Below are 12,999 nucleotides of genomic sequence, written 5' to 3' on the forward strand. Positions count from 1 at the left end.
AGGTGGCCCAGTGGTTATTAATTCCTTGTATGAACCAGGGGTAGATTATGTGCCGATGGTGTCCCCAGCAATCAGGGCTCCCCTTGGGGAGCCAGGGGCAGCACAGCCCAAGAGGGCATTCTGACCAGGGCCACATGGGGTGGGCATGAGGGCCCATGCACGTCGAAGAAGATTGTTTCATATGGGTCTAGCCTGCTACACCTGGTGTCCAAAAATACCCACTACACACAAATACCTCCAAATTGAAGTGACATCTCATGGACGAAGGGGCTCATTACATGTCATTCAGTGAATTACCATGTACACCTGCCAGATCAGTAGCTGTATTGTTGGAATTTGTGTTATTGCGAACTAAAATACATCAGGATGTGGTTTATTTTGCAACATAACCAATTCATTTAAATCACAAAAAAACCTCCCCACACGTGCAAGTTATAATGAAATTAAACTGCAAAAAAGGCCAATTTTTGTCATGTTGAAAAGCAATCCTGGATACCTGTCAGCATAGATATACTGGAACGTGTCTCTCCAAATGGGAAGTCAGGCTGCTGTCTCCCTGCCAACCCTAGAGCGGCATCTGTACTAACAAGCAGTGACGCTGATGCTCCTCCCTCCAATAACAGGAACCTTCAGGACAGTGAGAAGCCTCTTTGGTGCTGCTGCTTGTGGGGGCTGATCTGCCCATGAAAGCCTCTGCTTAGACTCACTCACCCAAGGCTGAGACGTGCAAGAGCGGATTTACTCCTCAGTGCCCTCACTCCTTGGAGGTGCACACAAGCACATACATTCTCACAGGGTGACTGTAAGTTTGTTCAGTCTTCACTTGGAAACTCTGCAGTGAATCCTGAGTGCCTGCAGAACTGCTCTGCCTGCAGAAGCGCCCGAGTGGACTCGTGCCCATTGTCCTGAGTCACTGGCTAAGCAGCACAGAGGAGGTAAAATGGGGTGCATGTGTTCTGTGTTTGCATATGCATGCGGGTGCATGTGCAACAAATTTTGCATGGTTATTTCAGCTTTATTTAAAGTACTTTTTTGACCTAAATTGAATTGAATTTAAGAGATGTTGGAAACAATATCTTGAACAGTACTGAAAAGTAAATAGCAGCACATACTGCTCAGTTTTTCTTTTCCTGTCAGCTTTTTTCTGTAACTGAAAACTGAAGGCAGGACAGGGTGGCACTTTAAAGAATAACTCATTTAGTCAGTCTCTGAGGTGCCATCCCTGTCTGTTTTCTGCCTGACTCCAGACTAACATGGTAACTACCTCTGGAAATGAATGCAGAGCCTTCTGCTCACCTGACTCTTCCCTTCTTTTCCCCTCCCACTTCAGTAAACTCAAATGCTGTGCTTTAAATTAAAAATCAAGAGATATGAAATGTTTTGTTGCATAGCAAAGAAATTCTCGCTCTTGTAGTCCATGGCTAGGCCATGGAGTAGGGTGGCTAAACCACCACAGAACCCGGGTGAACGGGGCAGGATCTCAAGATTCATTATGTTTCACTGCATTTGCCCATGCTTGGAGGTGCCAGGCTGCTCAGGATATTATGGGCATCAGAAGCTCCTAGGTTTCCCCTTCATACCAGCTGGCAGCATATAGACACTTCTGGACATGGATCCTCAGCTATAGAGAAGGCGCATTGCTCTGCATTTCTCCCAGTGAGAATTTTTTCCCAGTGCTGAGATGTCCTTTTGCTTGAAGCCCTGCTTCCCTCTGGCTGCAGACACCTGCACTGCTCAGCAAGGCTTCCTTGCCTTGGGCCGGCAGGTATCTATTTGAGCAGCAAGAGGAATCTCTTCCTTCAGACACAGTGCAGTTTTACAGCTGCGCAGGGAACTGGCATTCGAGGTCCCCCTCCATCCACAGGCATTTGAACCCCAACGTCCTAGACCTAAACCAAATGTCCCACCTTAGTCTCCAAAACACATGGAGCAGACAGGGCTATGAGCACCTTCCACCCCTTCCTCTTGGAGCTGGACCACTTGACAGCCAAGCACAAAAGAGTCATAGGGCCAGGAGAGCAAACAAAAAGGATTCAGACTCCAAGCCCCAGGGGAGATGTCCCTGTCCTTGAAGGGAGGGAAGCCTGGAGTCAGGCTCAGCTCCCAGGGCTGTTCCTTTTACCCTGTGACTTCCATGTCAGGCATCTTGCAGACATTGCTGTGCATCTGGGGTGAGACCACTGTCAATCAAGGCAATATTTTGGACTGTGTTTTAGGTGCAGAAGGCAGGCTCTGACCCAGTTCAAGCACCTCTGTGCCAGCAGGAGGGGACTCTGGCCTGCCATGCAGTGGATGACCTGAAACAAAAGGGTCAGCAATCTTTATTTGGCAAAGCTGTCCTGCAAAATGCGCACACAGCAGTAGGAGCAAGGGACCGTTTCCACCACACAGCTCTCTGGGCCACACAGTCAGGCTCTCTTCTGCTTGTTCCCCTTGTGTCCCCATGGTGCTATCCCTCCCAGCTGACCAGTGGCCTGACCCCACCAGGAAGGGGCTGTCGGACCAGGTTGTTCCAGTCTCATGGGAGAGATGTGAATTCCCACAGGGGAAGGGGAGCCTGGGCCTTGCACCCCACAGTCTCAGGTGGGTGTTCTCACCACTAGGCTGCCTGGCAACAAGTGGGTGAGATGGATACACTCACTTGCTCTGTGGTCAGCTCCAGTTCGGGGGCTTCACATTGTATTTGTCTGCATCTTCAGTGGATCAGAACTACAGCTGGTGGAGATGGACTTGCACTGAATGGCCAAATGTGTGTGGTAGCTAGGGCTGTGCGATGCTTCGGATCATGATTTGGATTCAGAGATGATCTGGATAATTCAGAGGTTGAATCTATGAATCCAAACTGAATTGTTGTTATCCCTCCCAGTCTTGGTTGTCCTCTTTTCCCCTGCTCTAACCACTTGGCCCTGGGGCAAAAGGTCAGATTGAGAAACACCCTCTCCTGTTCCTAGGTCAGCTGCAAATTTGCCCTGTGCCTCTGTGCATCCTCAATGGGGTAGTCTCACAAGAAAGTGCAAATTCATGCAAACAGACTTAGGCCTATACAATGCAGCACTAAACAGCTGCCAAACAGGTGCAGTGGATGTAGGAAGCTAAACTGCAACTGCTTCCAGGAGACTCATGCCCATAAATGAACCAAGCAAACCCAGAGCAGTGGGGTGGAAAAGCCCTGCAGAAGTTGCATCTGGTCCAACCCCTGCCTGAGCCGGGATCAGCCCTGTTCAAACTGTCCCAGGAAAATCCATTGTCTAACCCATTAGGAAAACTGCACTAGCAGCCCTGTTACAACACAAGACATTTACACCTGAGACTAAGAAAGTTGTACAGTGAATAAAAATTGTGTAAGTCCCTGAAGTGTCTCAGCAGTGACAGAGGAATTGCCCTAAGCATGGAGGAGATCTTAATTTTAACTTCTTTAACAGAAATTCAAAAACTACTTGTTACTCTGCAAAACTTTCAGTAACTGCTGTCAAGAAACATCCAAATGAACTTTCACTCTGCCCAGCTCTGAATCACTCCCTCTTTCTGCAGCTCGAACATCTCTGTGAGAGCAGGAGCTGCACTCTGCGTTTGCGAGGCAGCCTCTCCTCCCAGGGCAGTTTCATCTCTGTGCATTTCATCTGACTTCTGTGCCATTGGGAAAAGATTTTCTTGGAAGTCTAATGCTTCTGCTTTTGTTCTGCAGGTGACAGCTGACACTGCTATGGGAGGAAATGAGAGTTCAGTGAGTATCACACCAGGCCCTTGTACTGCATATTCTAGTTCAGTGGTTCTCAACCTCTTTAGACCCAAGTCCACCTCAGAAAACACCAGCTCTCAGCTTTCACCCCTGTATTAACTCCAGAAAAATACTAGGCTATTCTTCTGTTGCCAGGAATTCATCAAGGCAACAGCAGCCAGAATGGTTTGGATGCACTGGATTCCTATTTGAAATCTCTGGGTTTATCTTGTAAGTCCTGCCCAGGTGTCTCCCACCTCACACTACAAATCCTGCCTGTCCCCTCATAGGACCCTGGTTTGTGGCTTCCTCCCCTCTTTGCTCTATTCCCCAGCCCCGGACCAGGGGTTGGGTGTGATGGAGATGCCGAGGGGAAGAGCTGCTGGGAGCTGTGTGTGGGCAGTGAGGATGCGGGTTGTGTTCAGCTCCATTGCCCCCTGGTTCATGAGCTGCTGAGTGCTTCACAGCGGCATTAAGAAGAGGGCTGGGAACTCACATCTGTACATTGGTGTTGTGTTGCAGATTTGTATTAATTTCATTTTTTCAAACAAACTTTTCAGCAACAGAAATCGCAGGAAAAGGGAAAAGGTAAGAAAATGACCTGTGGCACCAATGCCACAGTCTTCTGTTGACTGTGAGCCGTAACCAGAAGGAGCGAGGCGAAAACTACCTACACTCCCAACCCTCAAAGCCCAGCCCCCAGAGCCCTGTAGTCACTCATGACCCAGTCAGTATTGCTTTGAGCTGTGTCATTCATGCCCGTGTGGATGAGGAGTGTGGCAGAAAGCCACCTTGGTTTCTCCCCCAAAATCTCTGCCCTGTGACACTGTGATTAAAATCTCTGAGCTGCAACCATTTGATTAGGATGGGCCCAGCACACAGGGGACTGCACCCTCAGCCTGTCCCTTTAGGTAACTTGAGCTGGCTGCAGTCCTGAGTGAGGGGGGAAACCTGCTCCCTCTGCTTCCTGACTGGGATCAGCTACCTGGGTGGGGGGCATCTACCTGGTGGGCTGGAATCTGCCTGGCATCTAGTGATGTATTTCAAATGGGCTGGTCGACAGCCAACCGGAGCTCCTCCACTGGACCAGGTGAATGAGGTCACAGGGGCTATATAAGTTGGGATGGCCTAGAAGGCAGTCTCTTTGGCCATGACGTGAAGCAGCAGCCAGGCGGGAGACACAGAGAAGCCTTACCATCTGAAACTGGCTCTCTCTCACCCCAAAACTCATGAGCAAGGAATGGCCTGCCTCCAAAGGGAAACTTAACCAGCCTCTGGAAGATGCTTGTGAGTAAGCTACTCGAGATCTGATTAGATATCTAGCTGGCAGTAACACAGATGCGTGATCAAAAGGCTACCTCAGCCAGACTGTTTGCTCTTTAGGATTTCTAGGATATTGCTCAACCCTGTACCCTAGTTTCCCCTACCCCTGTAACCAATAAAGTTCTCCTTTTTGACTAGTGTGGGAGACTTATTGAGGGGTGGGTCTAAATTATGCCTAAGAGACCCCTTAGGTCTACGGATTAAGGGAGACTGTACTTTTTGCCCCCAGACTTGGGGAAGTGCCCCAGGTGCCTGTGCTGGGTCAAGTACCCGTAGGACATTAGGCCTGTGTTTCCCGAGGACACAGGGCCGGGAGTGAGTCTGTTCTTGGGGTGGCGGCAGCGACGGTACCCCCAGACTAGCGAGTGTGCTCCGGGAGAGGGGTCAGCCAAGCATAAGGCGCCCCTAGGGAGGCATTCGGAGCCTGGCAGGTGGTCGGATGCAGGGAGGTGGGCAGCTCAATGCAGAAGCACCCCCTACTGGCCCGCCACAAGGAGCATGGGGTAGTGGTTGGAGGGCTGGACAAGTTTAGAAATTGTCTCGACCATATTCCACATAAGGGACCCTGGGAGGCAGCAGACCTCATTGGTCAGAGAGTGAGGCTCCCTGTGTCCCTCTCAGGAGGGAGTCACCCACCACGACCACCCTTTGTTTCTTTTTATGGGTGGATGTTAGCTGCCTCCCCCATCCAGAGATGGTGCATCTGTTGATGTCTCTGTTGGTGTTGTGAGAGGTGTGTACCTGTTGCTCAGCTCCAAGGGAGGAGTGACCCTGGTACTGGGTGTTTCGGGACCTGAGACAACCATCTTCCAATAGTCCCCTGGGTGCAGGTCACTGTTGATCTTCCTGTTATCTGTCTTCAAATAGTCGGACATCCATGCTCTTCTCTTCTCATTCTTCCTCCGCCTGGGAGAGAGCCGTGGCCTTCTCGCCATCTGCTTCCGCTGTCTGGACCTCCTCCAGCAGCTTCTTCCTGTTAGTTCCTGCTTTCCCATTGCTGCTTCCCTGCTGCCTGCTCCTGATTTTCCTCCCATCTTTACCCATTTCCCCTTGTCCTATTTTCACTGCCTCTTCTTCTCTTTCCCAGTCTTTTTCCCAGTTCTTTTTACATTACAACTATAACATTATAGGCAAAAGGCCTGTTTCTTGTGGTACGAAACACCCCAGTCTCCAGGTAGAATCAGTGGTCACTCACCTGCTCACATGACTGAAAATCCTGCCTCAATTAAAATCCCAGCAGCAATGCTGTAAAGGTCTGAGGGTGGCAGTGCACTGCAGAGGCAAGGTGAGCCAGGACTGATGTGGTTACAAAAAAAACAGCAAATACAATTTGGGGTTGTATGAACAGAAGGGTTGCAGCAATGAGGTGAGAGCCCAGCTCTGATGGATGCTGGTTACACCTCAGCTGGAGGATGTTGTGAAGTTCAGGGCTCTGAATCTGAAGGAGGGGGTAGAGACATTGCAGGAGATCCTGAGATGAGTGACAGAGAGGGAAAAGGGGCTCTAATGAGACTGTATAAGAGAAGGTCTGCAAGTATATTTCATTTGGAGAAAAATTGATTCCAGGGTGACAAGACAGCAGCTTCTCAGTACCTGAAAGGCTGCCATGAAGAAGACAGGGACACATAATACACTCTTGTTATGAGGGGCAGGACACATGGCAGTGGCTTAAACTGCAGGAGACCAAATTTAGCAGAAATATCAGGAGAATTGTCCTAAGCGTGATCACAGCAGTGGGTGAAACAAGCTGCTGAGACAGTTCAGGAGTCTCATGAGGAGGGGTTTCCAAGATGGGGCTGGATGTATAGCAAACTTGGATGGTTGAGGAACAGGGAGTCCAGCCTTTATATGGGGGGAAGGGGAGAAGGGGACAGGATGTCCCCAAGGTCCCTTTCAATCCTGTGCTCCTGTGACAGTGAGGAAGCATAGCTTCTATCCCACTGGTGCATCTGTCTGTAAGTCCCATATTGCCACTGTGATACCAGGGAGAGCTGAGCACTGCCCTGCCCCACTCCAGCCCAGCGGCCCCTACTCTGAGCACGGGAGCTGTCTGGGAGATGCACCAAGGCCTCCAGGGACAACTGGCTGACCATGCTCACCCCTCCCTGTGCTGCCCAGTCCCAAAATGTCCAGCACCCCAGGCCAGTCAGCTAAGCCCTCACAGCATCTTGAGGAACAGAAGCAGAAACCCCAGAAGCAGCTGCTCTTACCTGACTGCCTTTACAGTGACCCTTTCTCCCCACAGGCCCAGGCTCCAACCGCCAGTGCCCCGGGGGATCTGAGTTGAGGATTGTTCTTGTTGGTAAAACTGGTGCTGGGAAAAGTGCAACAGGAAACAGCATCCTGGGGGAGAACTATTTTGTCTCTCAAATTGCAGCCGGGTCAGTGACAAAGGAATGTACTAAGGGGACGAACATGCGGGATGGCAGAAACCTGGTGGTGGTCGATACTCCTGGTCTGTTTGACACAAAAATTCCCTTAGTAGAAACTATGCAGGAGATTGGGCGCTGTGTGGTTGTCTCCTCCCCAGGTCCCCATGCCATCATTCAGGTTATGCAGCTGGGGCGTTTCACTGAGGAGGAGAAGGAGACAGTTGCCCGAATACAAGATATATTTGGGGAAAAGGCCATTCGATACATGATCTTCTTGTTCACCAGAAAAGATGATTTACAGGGGGATGAATTTGATGACTTTTTAGGAGCACTAGATGACAAAAAGCTACAGCAGCTGCTGAAAAAATGTGGAAGGCGCTGCTTGGCTTTCAACAACAAAGCAACAGGACAGGAGCAGGAGGCCCAGGTCTCACAGATGATGGGAATGATTGATGCGATGGTGGAGAAGAATGGAGGTAAGCACTACACCAATGCCATGTACAAGTATGCTCAGGAGAAGCTTGAAGTGAAAATGGAACAACTCAGGAGAACCTACAATGAGAAGATGGAAAGAGAAGTAAAGGAAAAGAAATCTCAACTGGATGAAGAACACAAGAAGGTGGATGAGGAATTAAGGGGAAGAATAGAGGAGTTAAAAAAATGTGGCTCAGTTAATCAGACTGCTTTATCATCCCTAGAACAAGAAGCCCAAGAGAAGAAGGCTGCTATTGAGAAAAAACATATAGAAGACCTACAGAAAATTACTGAACGCTATCAGGAGTGTCTAAATAACCTCTGGGAAGAAGCTGACAACGATCCTTCTATAATAGCGCATATTTTACAGACATTTGAAGTGGTGTTTTCAAAAATCAACAGCTGGTTCAAAAAATAACAATTAAATTACCTTAATTTCTGTTTCTTAAATGGTCTTATCTTGGTTCAGTCATCATAAGTGGGTTTTGATTTCCTGAAACACTTTAACACTCTGATATTTAAATTTGCTGATGATACCAAAATTTGGGGTGAGGTGAGCACGCTAGTAGGGAGGGAAAGACTGCAACGAAATCTGGATAGGTTACAGGGATGGGCTGACAGAAACAGGATGTGTTTCAGTACTGACAAGTGCAGGGTGCTGCACGTGGGCAGTAGTAACCAGCAGCACACTTATAAGATGGGAAACTCCCTTCTTGAGAGCACGGAGGCAGAAAGGGATCTGGGAGTCATTATTAACTCCAAGATGAACATGGGCCGACAATGTGAGGTCACGGTTGGCAGGGCTAACCGCACCTTGTCGTGCATCCACAGATGCATCTCGAGCAGGTCTGGGGAGGTGATCCTCCCCCTCTATGCGGCACTGGTCAGGCCGCAGCTGGAGTACTGCGTCCAGTTCTGTGCACCGCACTTCAGGAGGGACGTGGAGAACATGGAGAGGGTCCAGAGGAGGCCACCCGCGTGATCTGGGGACTACAGGGCAGACCCTACAATAAGAGACTGCCGGACCTAAACCTGTTCAGCCTTCACAAGAGAAGGCTGAGGGGAGACCTGGTGACTGTCTATAAACTCACTAGGGGGGACCAGAAGGGTTTGGGGGAGACAGTTTCCCCAGCGCCTCCTGGCATAACGGCCACAAGTTGTTGGAGAGGAGGTTTACAGTAGACATCCGCAAGAACTACTTCACAGTCAGGGCGGCTGGGATCTGGAGCCAACTTCCAAGGGAAGTGGTGCTGGCTCCTACCCTGGGGGTCTTTAAGAAGAGGTTTGATGCCTACCTGGCTGGACTCATTTGAGTCCAGTTTTTCTCCTGCCCAGGCGGGGGGTTGGACTTGAAGATCTACAGGGTCCCTTCCGACACTACTTCTATGATTCTATGATTCCTGCCTAGGGATTTATCTTTGTATAAATTTCTTAGTCATTCCTCCACACAGCCTGTGAAAAATGGGTGTGTTTTGATCTGTTCATTATAAACATGGTGCATTAGATTCCATTGGAGTTTAGAGGCACAATTTTCAGGCCTCTTTTGAACTCAGGTTTCCAATAAGATTGGTATGGTGCCTGGTGTTTGTTATAGCTAACAGCGAGTAAAAATGTAGACCTCTTTTATTCAGAAGCCACTTACCATAAGCAGGATCTGATCATTAAAATATTCTTGATTAACAAGAGTCCACTGAACACCTGCGATGGACATTTCAGGTATTCATAGGATGTCATTTATCCATCCCAGTCCTATTATGATATTTATGCTCTTCCATTGAAGTTCTGCTAATGAGGGTAAGGCAAGGGGTGTGGTCTGGATTTCCACATCAATAAAAGTTTATCTGAATATTCATGGCACATTAAGGTTTGCAAATACATTTCTATAGGGTATAATGGTGAATCAATGAAATATCTGTAACTTTGTTATATTTTGTCTGATTCAGAGGAAACTTGCAGGGCTGGTAGCCTCTGCTAATAGCATGAAGCCTGCCAAGGTTTGAGGAGATAGGGCAGGGGTTTGGGGGAAACTGCACCTCAAGCTGCTGACAGGCAAAACACGTGCCAGGTGGGGCGAAATCTACTGCAGGCCTGGCTGCGAGGCCCTGCCAGACCATGAAGCCTGTCAGCTGTCAGAGAGAGGTGCAGGGGGAGTCTGGCTTCTGAAGCCCTGTACCTCTGGCTGCTAACAGGCAAAACTGATGACTGCTGTGGGTGCTTGTGTGACTGCATCTGTCTTGGGGCACAGGTGGGGTGAAATCTACTGCAGGCCTGGTTGCTAGGCTTCTTCTTTGATTGTTTGATTCAGTAATAAGTATTAAGAACTATGTAAAAATGTGTGCTATCTGTCTGTCTTCTCTGCTGTGATGTGTTTATTTACTATGAATTATGAATGTTAAGTGTGACTCTTTTGTCTGTTTTATTCCCTCTATGTTATTCTCTGTGTGTTGTGTGCCTGCACTGAACTCTTCTTTGATTATTAATAACTATATATGGTGTCTTTTTCTAGGATGTTCTATCAATGTGAATGTGTGACTACTACATGTACTTCTTCTGTGTTGTAATGTGTACCTAAAACGATGTATTTCTTTCTTCTAAGACCCTGAGTTCTGTTTTAGTTTCAGTCTGAATCTGACTTCTGTGTTGTCTTCAGTCTCTATGTAAACAAACTATAATAATATTAATAACTAATAACTACTATATATAATCTGACTCTCTTCTTCTTCTGTGAATATCTGATTTTTCTTCTTCTATGTGTGCATAGGAGAATAGTCAGGGAAGCACTGAGGTCCCAGAGGGGAGGGGAGCCAGATGTCCAAGAAGAGTGATTGCTCCTTAAGGAGACGATCCTCCAAGCCCAAAGGGAGGTAATCCCAACACGAATCAAAGGGAGCAGGAGGGCACACAAGCCCCCAAGGATCACCAAAAGCATCCGGGAATGTTTCCTAGCTAAAAGGGAGGTGTATACCCAATGGAAAGGAGGGGCCATCACCAGGGATGACTATACGGCAGTTGCTCAGGAATGTAGGAGGGCAGTCAGGAAGGCCAAGGCAGAGATGGGACTGAGACTAGCTTCCTGGATTAAGGTCAATAAGAAGTCCTTTTTTAAATACATAGGGGTAAAAAGGAAGTTCAGGGTAAGGTGGGGCCCCTGAAGGGCACGTTAGGAAATTTGGTCATCACACCAGATGACAAAGCCAACACATTTAATGATTCTTTGCCTCCATTCTCCTAAGCAGGGACCGGAACAGTCACCTCCCCACTGGCCCCCCCTCGGGCCTCAGGGGAGGCACACCTGGGCCAAGCATTAGTGAGGAACTATTTAGGGAACTTCTGGAGGGACTGGATGTATTCAAGTCAGCTGGTCTGGACGATCTCCACCCCCAAGTACTAAGGGAATTAGCTGAGGTCATTGCGGGACCCCTGGCATGGCTTTACAAGCACTCATGGTGCTCTGGTGTGGTGCTAGAGGACTGGAAGAGGGCCAACATGGTTCCCATCTTCAAAAAGGGGACAAAGGAGGACCCGGGAAACTATAGGCCAGTTAGTCTTACCTCGATCCTGGGCAAGCTTTTTGAGAAAATTATTCTGGTGCATATCCATGAGGGGATATCATGCGGGAGAGATCATGCTTAGGGGCAACCAACATGGGTTCATTAGTGCCATGTCCTGTCAGACCAACCTGGTGGCCTTCTATGACCAGATCACCAAATCCTTAGATGCAGGGGTAGCAGTGGACATCGTCTTCCTGGACTTTTGGAAGGCCTTCGACACTGTCTCTCACCCTGTTTTCATTAAGAAACTGGGGGGCTGTGGTGTCGACAGCCACACAGACAATTGGGTCACCAACTGGCTGGAGGGCCGCACCCAGAGAGTGGTGGTGGAGGGGTCATTTTCGACATGGAGGGATGTGGGCAGTGGGGTCCCCCAGGGCTCGGTTCTCAGGCCTGCACTGTTCAACATCTTCATCAGTGACTTGGACGAGGGGGTAAAAAGCACCTGTTCAAATTTGCTGATGACACTAAGATGTGGGGGGATGTGGACACGGTAGAAGGGAGGAATAGGCTGCAACTGGACCTAGAACAGTTACAAGATGGGATTCAACACTGACAAGTGCAAAGTGCTGCACCTGGGGAAGAACAACCAGGAGCATACTTACAGGCTGGGGAACTCCATTCTGGTCAGCACAGAGGTGGAAAAGAATCTTGGAGTCACCATTGACTCCAAGATGAACATGGGCCGGCAGTGTGGGGATGCGGTCAGGAAGGCCAACCGTACCTTGTCATGCATCCACAGATGCATCTCGAGCAGGTCCAGGGAGGTGATACTTCCCTTTGATGCAGCACTGGTCAGGCCGCAGCTGGAGTACTGCATCCAGTTCTGGGTGCTGCACTTCAGGAGGGATGTGGACAACATGGAGAGGGTCCAGAGGAGGCCACTCGCATGATTAGGGGGCAGCAGGGCAGGCCTTATGAGGAGAGTTGGCAGGACTTGGACCTGTTCAGCCTCCACAAGAGAAGGGGATCTTGTGGCCTGTTACAAACTAGTCAGGGGGGACCAGCAGGCACTGAGGAAGTCCCTGTTCCCCTGAGCACTGCCAGGAGTGACCAGGAATAATGGTCACAAGCTGGCAGAGGGTAGGTTTAGGCTAGATATCAGGAGGCGCTACTTCACGATCAGGGTGGCTAGGGTCTGGAACCAACTTCCAAGAGAAGTGGTGCAGGCTCCTACCTTGGGGGTCTTTAAGAGGAGGTTAGATGAACACCTTGCTGGGGTTGTTTGACCCCAGTACTCTTTCCTGCCATAGCAGGGGGTCGAACTAGATGATCTGCTCAGGTCCCTTCTGACCCTAGAAACTATGAAACTATATTATAAGTGTGTGTGTGTGTGTGTGTGTGCGCACGCAATATGTGTGCCTCCCTGCACAGTGATGGATTAATCTGGCAGGGAAAACAGAGCTTTCTTTTTTCAAAGTTTGCAAAAAAAAAAAAGAAAAAGAGGAAATAAAAATTGAAATAAATGAATTGATTCATTTTAAGAGATGCTAAGCTAAAATAAGCTAAGCTAAATCCTACCCAATCCTTTCTAACAACAAAAAGGACCAGGCAAGTAGCA

The 12,999-nt window shown here is 48.9% G+C and overlaps 1 protein-coding gene across 1 annotated transcript; it reads left to right on the forward strand.

The window, feature by feature from the left end:
• The first annotated feature begins 684 nt into the window (after positions 1–684).
• On the forward strand, positions 685–8,286 carry LOC149865233 (GTPase IMAP family member 7-like). The gene is made up of 5 exons (XM_090048140.1): positions 685–935; positions 3,686–3,724; positions 4,279–4,306; positions 7,287–8,032; positions 8,112–8,286. Exons 2-5 carry the CDS (start codon positions 3,704–3,706, stop codon positions 8,157–8,159), a joined length of 843 nt encoding a protein of 280 aa, XP_089904266.1. The 5' UTR covers positions 685–935; positions 3,686–3,703; the 3' UTR covers positions 8,160–8,286.
• The last annotated feature ends 4,713 nt before the right edge of the window (positions 8,287–12,999 follow it).

The sequence above is a fragment of the Crocodylus siamensis genome, chromosome 5 (genome assembly GCF_052110815.1).
Source record: "Crocodylus siamensis isolate JL-2025a chromosome 5, ASM5211081v1, whole genome shotgun sequence".
Taxonomy (NCBI): Eukaryota; Metazoa; Chordata; order Crocodylia; family Crocodylidae; genus Crocodylus; species Crocodylus siamensis.